At 54.6% G+C, this 7731-nt stretch overlaps 1 protein-coding gene across 1 annotated transcript in view; it reads left to right on the forward strand.

Annotated features, from left to right (window-relative positions):
• The first annotated feature begins 5 nt into the window (after window positions 1–5).
• LOC104914283 (stromal membrane-associated protein 2-like) overlaps window positions 6–7731 on the forward strand; it is a 22549-nt gene continuing 14823 nt past the window's right edge. Inside the window, exons 1-2 of the mRNA XM_010723316.2 lie at window positions 6–108; window positions 7227–7360. Of these exons, the coding sequence (XP_010721618.2) occupies window positions 6–108; window positions 7227–7360 (237 nt within the window). The remainder of the gene's footprint in view (window positions 109–7226; window positions 7361–7731) is intronic.

Genomic DNA, 7731 nt, shown 5'->3' on the forward strand with positions numbered 1-7731 from the left:
GCGCCATGACGGGGAAATCGGTGCGCGATGTGGAGCGGTACCAGGCGGTGCTGGGCAGCCTGCTGAGCGAGGAGGAGAACAAGTACTGCGCCGACTGCCAGGTCAAAGGTAACGGCATCGAACGGCCGCGCTGCACCGGGCCGTGCGGTGCTGCCGGGCGGCGGGGATCGGGGCGTCGTGAGGGGATGAATGGAGCGGAGAGGGAAAAAGCAGAAGAGAAAAGGAGGAATGATTTATAGAGAGAGCAGCGCCACAGGAAGAGGAAAAGAGGAGGAGGGAAAAAAAGAGGAGGGAAGAAGAAAAAAGGAAAAATCCTTTTCTGCCCCCCGCACACAAAAAAACCCCGACGCGAAGCATCGCAGCCCCCAGGGGCGGGTTGGCGGGCGGGCAGGGCTGGGCGGTGGGCGCTGCTCTGCTCCCTGCTGTGCAGCGCGTTGCTTCCCTGCAGCGAAAGGGTTAAAGCGATGCCTACTGGAAATCCCATCCACTGAGCGCTGGAAGGGTTTGGGGCTTTGCGGGCTCCTTAAGGGCTGTAAGGAGCCGGAGGTGTGCTTCTGCTCGCTGCAGTGCCCTCTAACAGCTGCAGAGCCCTGCTGGAAGGTGAGCCGGCGGCCCTCCTGCTTCCATCAGGCTCTGTGTGCTGCTCAAAACTCGGTGTCCCCGCAGCCCTGGGCTGTGCTGTGCTTTGGCAGCCCCACACCTGGCTGTGCTGCTCTGTATCGGTTGGAGACGGGAGTGCTGGCAGCGAGCAGCCTGCCCCTTGCTGTGAATCTCTTATCTCTTGGCTCCCATGCTGGCCCAAGGGCACACACAGCTGTCTTATCACGGCTTGTGAGGCATGAGGCAAAGCACACAGTGTGGGAGCAGATCCTCTTATCAGCTCCTGACTGGCTGTGGTACGGTGATGCAGCCTCTCCTGGTGTGCAGTTCAATCACTAATGCACATGTGTCAGCGTGCAGTTAAACATTACCACCAAAGCTGGGAGCTTCTTGTGGCTGGGAAAGCACCTGGGACCTGCCTGGGGAAATGGGCTTCTGTTGCACTGAGGCCTTCCTGCAAGATTGTTTCCCAGTGCCCTGGTGGAACTCCTGCAGTTTTGCAGCACTCTCTGCTCTGCTGCTGCTCCCCGCTTTGTCACTGGGATTCTGCTTGAGCCTCACTGCAAGGAAGGCAGGATAGGAGCCCTGCAGCTCGCTCAGCGCCTGGGAAAGCACTTACTGTGAGCCCTGGCTGTGCTGCTGTGCAGAGCTTCCTGCATCTCGTAGTGATTTGCTGCCTGATCTGAGCGTTTCAGAGCTCGCATGACACACAGCAGAGCCTGTTCAGATGCCACCCACACTTCCATTATGCGTGTTCCCAATGACCTAACTTCTTGCTGGGTTTCATTACTGTATTTTTTTCCTACCTCTATATAGAGAGCTAAACGAGGTTTCAATACCCGTGGCGCCAGCTGCAGTCACTGTATGCACCCCCACAGACCCTCCCTGTGTTGTTGTTCGAGTTTGGCTCCCAGGAGCATCCCTATGGGCTCCTCAGTGCTGCCCGTGTGTGAGTTGTTGGAGGTGAAATAAAGACAAGGAAAATGGGAAATGAGCACAGGGAGGTTCTGCTTCTGCAGCAACAAACAGTGTGGTGTGGTTAGAGGCTCTTGTTTTGGAGGAAGTGGGGCCAGGTGTGAAGCGTGCTGCTTCCTCTTTGCGTTGCAAAGCTTCTGTTGGTGCTGACTATGGGAACAGAGGATGATCTGACCAAAAGAGAACAGACAGATGTGTTTTCGTGTGCTGCTCTGAGTACTCTCAAGATCCCAGTAGCCCTGATCAGAAGCGTGGAGTCTTGGCACAGCGTGGGTGAGTGTCTGGCTTAAAGCTGGAGGGGCCGAGTTACCATCATCCTCATAACTCGAAGGCCTTTGCTGCTCTGTGATGCTTGGGTATAATGCCTTATGAGAGGAGCAAGCCTTTGGAGAGTGGGATCCCTTCTGTTGGCACGTTGATACAGAGCCTTCTGAGAGCTGTTGTGCCACGTGTGTGAGATGTCAGTGTGTGACTGCACTGGCAATTGGCAGATGCCGAACTGCTGAACGTGAGGGTGAGCCTGGGGCCAGGCAGTGACGTGGCTGCAGGACGGATGTGGTGCAATCCAGAAATTGGATGTGACCCGAGTGCCTTCCAGTAACCAGGAACTGCCTTGTGTTGAGCAACACTTCAGTGAGCTGGGCTCTTCTCTGTGTTTCTGACTCTGAATCCATGTGCTGGACCTGTACAACACGGAGCTAATGCTGTTTGATTCTTTCCTTCTCCCAAACCGTTCCCCTCTGCTCTCCCCTCCTCCCACCCAGCAGGATGCTCACACCTGAGACGGTCGGTTCCTGCACAAGGAGCCCCAGCGAGGAGTGCTCACCCAGCCATGCAGGCTGCCCTGCCGTGCCAGCTCTGTCTTCTCGCCTCTTCAGCCTCCTCTTCTCTTAGGAGAGCTGTGGTTCCATGCCCAGATCGCCCTCTCCTCATAACTGCAGTGATTTGATGGGTTTGTGGCCAAACACAGCCTGAACCCTGATCGAATCATTTGAGTGGTTGTACCTGGAAGAGGGATGGGACTTTGCTGAGGCCCACAAGGAGGTGGTTAAATATGGGATGGGAATGGAAGCGGTGGGGAAAACAGGAAGAGCGGAATGAGAAGCTGTGATGGGTCCATCAGGGAGCTGGGACCTCCAGCAAAGGGCAGTTGGGTCGGTCCACCGAGTGAGTATTAATATAAAACACGTTGCACATATCCAATAAATCCTGCTGTGACTCAGGTCCTCCACCAGCAGACTATTGAATCACAGATGTTCTCTTCAGATTGCTTTAACTGAGGGACGCCTCGAGTGCCTGAAACAAACACGTGATGAAAATAATCAGGATGGGAGAGCAGAGCTGCGGATGGTGATGAGTTCTGTTCACCTGCAACGGGCTTCAGAAACCCAGATTGTAATTGGTTTGTGATTAGCAAAGAGCTACTGGAAGTTCTCCTTTAGGAGAAGATGGGCAGAGCTGAGTCACAAAGATAATCCTCTGAGTGGAGGGCATCTTAGCAAACCGTGTCTATTTTAATGCTGTTGTTCTCTACCAGCTGGGTCTGTGGTGAGTGGCTGTATAGCAACGGGTGGAAATCGGAGGTCCAAAAATGCCATGTGATTTTTCCCATCATAGCTGCAACTTTGGAAGTTTGTTCCTATAGTAACTGCCAGTGAGTTATGTAAGGCCTTCAGGAGCTCGTGCCTCTTTAGAAGGCGCCTCTGCAGCTTTAAGGTAATTTGCCTTTCCGTATACAAGTAGGTTATCAAAACCAGCTCGAGTCGAGAATAGCTTCGGTCTCCTTCAGGTTGGTCCGGAGCAGTGATTGCTCCGTGTGTCCCAAGAAATGTAGGGCACAGGAGATGGAGCTTTGTGAGCAGCTGCCCTGGAACTCCAACTGAAGGGCTGCGTCCACCTGTGCTGCCTTTGGGCCATCACGGTGCTCTTGTCAACGTTGACAAGACATCCCATCCTGGCTCTGTTACGCCCCTTTGTTATGAATATTTCATCCTTTTTGGTGACTGATAGCAAGGAGCAGCTTATTACAGCCCCAGATATAATGAGAACCTGCAGCTCTATCTTCAGGCTCGGTTGCCATCGGTGCTGGTAACATCAACCAGTTGTCTTGCGTGGATTGCTGAAGCTGTTGCTTTCACAGCATGTCCTGAAGGGATAAACATTGCTGCCCCAAAGCAGCAGGAAGGATTCGCCCTGCAGCTCACAGACTGTGACCACTGCAGCTGTCTATCCAGAAAAGCCAAACGAAAGCCCCAGAAGGGCACTGCCCAGCAGCGTTAGTGACTGCCTGCCATAACCAAGAGATCCTGACACTGAGGTTAACCATCCTGTCCTCTCGCTAGCAGAACTCGCCTTGTTTTCTCCCTAAATAAGTGCTGAGCTGCAGAACAGACATCTGCACTCGAGAGCAGAGGAAGCTGTTTTGCAATGCAGCTTTTTGTCATCGCTTTTCTATGAGCGGAATGAATTTCAGTAAGTTGTCAAGCAATCGCCTTCCAGAATGAGGAAGCCGCGGGTGGAAGGAAGCTGCTGGATGCTTGGCTGTTCCCTCCTTTGGTTCCAACTTGGAGTGATACCCAAGTGCTGCAGAAGGCTCCCAGGGAGGATGTCTCAGTGCTGGGGTCTCCCCTCCGTGAGCAGCATTCCCCCATCCCTGCATCCAGCACACACTGCACTGTTTGCTGGGCTCAGGGGCTGCAGGAACATTTCCAGCTCCAGCTGGGCTCCTCTGCACTTCTGCACTGCCCCAGGCAGGGACCCTGCGGGTCAGGCGTTGGTTTGCACTGCGCTGGGAAGATTTCACCAGGCTCTGAATAGCCCTGTGCTCTCCTTCCTGCCTGTCAAAGCATCTATTTTTCCTCGACCCCCCCCTTCTCGGCAGAGCGGTGGCTTTGCAGCCAATTTCTGTTTTATTTTTAAATGCCTTCTGGAGGGTTATTACTGGAGAAACTCGCAGGAGCAGCTCGAGCCAAAATGGAATGCCTGAGTAAAGGGCGAGCTGCGAATCTGCTGGAGATTCCTGGTTAAAGTCACTTGAGGCTGTGAACTTCCAGCAAGAGGATATGTGAAGCATCCTGGCCAGGCTGAGCTTGGGTTGAAGGGGACCTGGGAGCCTTTGCAGCAGGGCAGGTGGAGGAGTTGGTCCCTGCAGGCATTGCTGGTGCGGGCAGCTCGCTGTGCAGCGTTTGTTTGGACGTGCTGGATATAAAGCAGTGCAGCTGGCTCGTGGGGGCACTGCCTGCATAGCAGAGCTCCTCACGCTTAGCTGCCTGCTCTGCTCCAGCAGCTGCGTGCTCACTGAGAGCTGCGTTCAGTTCTCTGCCATGGAGCTGCAGCCCGGCAGGTAGGGCTGTACCCAGAGCTGGTCCCGTCTCACACTGCCGCTGTGCTGGAGGTAGCTGAGCTCTGGGCTGATCTGTAGCCTGTTTAACTCAAAATTGCCTTTTTTTTCTTTCATCCTTTGTTCACCTGCAGATGGTTTTCCTGCTCCAGGAAGGATTTGTGGTGTTGGAGGCACTGCACCAGGCATGAGCTGATTGATCAGAGCTGAACGAGCGATGCCCAGCGCTGGTTGGTGCCAAGGGAGTTGCTTTGCTCCCATGGATGATAAAATTAGATGTGATACTGAAAAGGGGCCGCAGCATCAGGCTGGCCTACCTGCTGCTGGTTGGCAGTGCAGAGAGCTTAGCTTTGTGAGTTTCACTTGGGACTGAAGCTCTAAAGCCATCTGATAGCTGCGAGATGCCTGCCCAAAGGGAACTGCTTTTCTAACAGTCTGTGCGTTCGTGCAGGGCTGCTTTCATTCTGGTGGTCGAAGCCAAATGTGTGCACTGAGCTCTGCTGCCCTCTGCTCTCAGTGCCCTGGGGCCCTGAGGCTGCAGGAGGAGGCAGCAGTGCCAGGAACCCCAACTCCACTGCAGTCCTCGGTTGGATTTTGTGGAGGTTTGATGCTGTAGCACGTGACTGAAGTTGCTTCTTTAAATGCTTTCGCCTGGGGCTTTGTGTACATCAGCCACGTGGAAAATAGGATGTGGAACTGTGGGGGATGGCTGAACCAAGCTCTGCCCTCACGCAGCTACTGGGTGCTTCCCCGTGGGACTTCCAGAATGGGTTCCTTCGTTGTGGCCTTGAAAGGGGAAATGGGAGGCCTGTTTATGTCTGCACAGCCTGCACCCTGCCCTTGGGACGGCTGCTGTGAGAGAAACGTGCTGAGAATGGGGTGAAGGCTGCAGCATGGGATGGCAGGGCAGCCGTGCGTCCTGTTCCTCTGAGGGTTTGCCACTGTGTCAATGTAAGGCTGGGTAGGTGGGCTGAGGAGGTTTGTAGGGCTGGGGAGGTGGGCTGAGGAGGTTTGTGGGGCTGGGGAGGTGGGCTGAGGAGGTTTGTGGGGCTGGGGAGGTGGGCTGAGGAGGTTTGTGGGGCTGGGGAGGTGGGCTGAGGAGGTTTGTAGGGCTGGGAGGTGGGCTGAGGATACAGCCAGCCCTATTCCCAGGCACAGCGCTTGTGTCTGATTCCTGCATGGCCATAGTATCGCTGGGTGATGGTGAGCACACATCCCCAGCTCCCAGGGCTGCCCACCTTCCTCCTGGCTCTCAGGGTGGCCCCACCACCCCAAACTGCTGCAGCCACAGCCCAGCACTCAGCCCTGGCTGCTCCAGGTCCTGCACAGAGCGCACCGGGTGGGAGGTGGTGGCAGCCCATGTGACAGAGCTGAGCTGATTACTGCAGCCCTGATGGGGTATCTAGCTGACTATTAATCCTTTTAGCCCTATAAAAGCTAAATATATCTACAGTTAAATCTAACCTTGAATCTCGTGCTTAATCCTAATGCCAGGCCCTCACATCGTGGCGTTCAGGAGCATGGAGATGAGCTGGGAGCTGTTCTGGGCTCTGGACTTTGCTCAGCCCCATCAAACCCGTGCCCATCCGGAGCTGGATGGCTATGAAATGCAGTGCTGCTTTTTTAGGGTTTTGAAATGCCACTTCCCCCTCTTCCCTCCTTCCCACTGCAGCATCACTTGCTTTGAGGCTTGCTGTTTTAACTATGGCAAGGAAGGGCAGAGTTCCCCCTTTGCAGCCATGCCTGTAGCTCCTATAGAGGGGGATGGATGGTTTGTGCTGGGCAGTGCAGCAGCAAGGAGACACGTGGAGCAGTGCTGGCTGGTTCCTGAGCAGGTGGGGGAGGTTGGGGGGCTCTTTGCCTCCCGTCACATCTCCTCTGGTTACAGCTATGGGGCTGGGTGCTGCTCTCCTTCCTCAGCCACACCGTCCTGTGTGTTAAACACTGTGTGCTGCTTTTTTAGAGCAGCTGTGAATATTCTGGAGCCCATCCTCAGGTAACCCCACTGTGGTGGGAAGGTTTCTGTTGCTGGAGCAGGAGCCCACTGTGCCACGGTGGGTTAAGCAGAAGGAGATTGGGATTTGTAGGCTTGGGGTGGTGGGATGCCTGCTGTATTACCTCTTCCTCTTTGAACTTCTCTGGTGCAGAGCTCTTACAGTGAAAGAGGGAGGCAATAAAATACTGCTTCTATCAATAAGAACAGGGAGGTGATCTCTCAGCACTCTGAACTTGTCCGGTTCAAAGCTCTGTCCTGGGTTCTTCAGTCCTGGTTCATTGGGTGCAGTTTCTCAGCTCTCACATCTCTTTGCAGGGCCACGATGGGCGTCCTGGAACATCGGCATCTTCATCTGCATTCGTTGTGCTGGCATCCACAGGAACCTGGGCGTCCACATCTCCAGGGTGAAGTCTGTCAACCTTGACCAGTGGACGCAGGAACAAATACAGGTGGGGCAGGGGAAGCAGGCGGGTCGCTGTTAGTGGTGGTGTGAGCTGGGAAGCAAGCAATGGGGTTTTCAGAGAGACAAGGAGGTGGGAGGGGGGTCGAGTTATCAGGCCTGGTTAGGTTGGAAGAGGAAATGTCCTAACGAGAGCCTCAGCAAACATCAGAGTGCAGACAAACACTGCCAGTTTCTGTCCATCTGCCCAAGGCAGCTGCTGTCGTTAGCTGCTGCCCACCTCCTTTCCTCGAGGTTTCTAGAGGACAAATCCTGAACTTTGAATGTGAGCTCAGTTGCTGAGCTGGAGTTTATTTTGCCTTAGAATTGAGACCGTGATGCAGCACTCAGGGCTGGCTGGCTCTGCGGGGGGTCAGGGTG

Source organism: Meleagris gallopavo, chromosome 25 (assembly GCF_000146605.3).
Source record: "Meleagris gallopavo isolate NT-WF06-2002-E0010 breed Aviagen turkey brand Nicholas breeding stock chromosome 25, Turkey_5.1, whole genome shotgun sequence".
Lineage (NCBI taxonomy): Eukaryota > Metazoa > Chordata > Aves > Galliformes > Phasianidae > Meleagris > Meleagris gallopavo.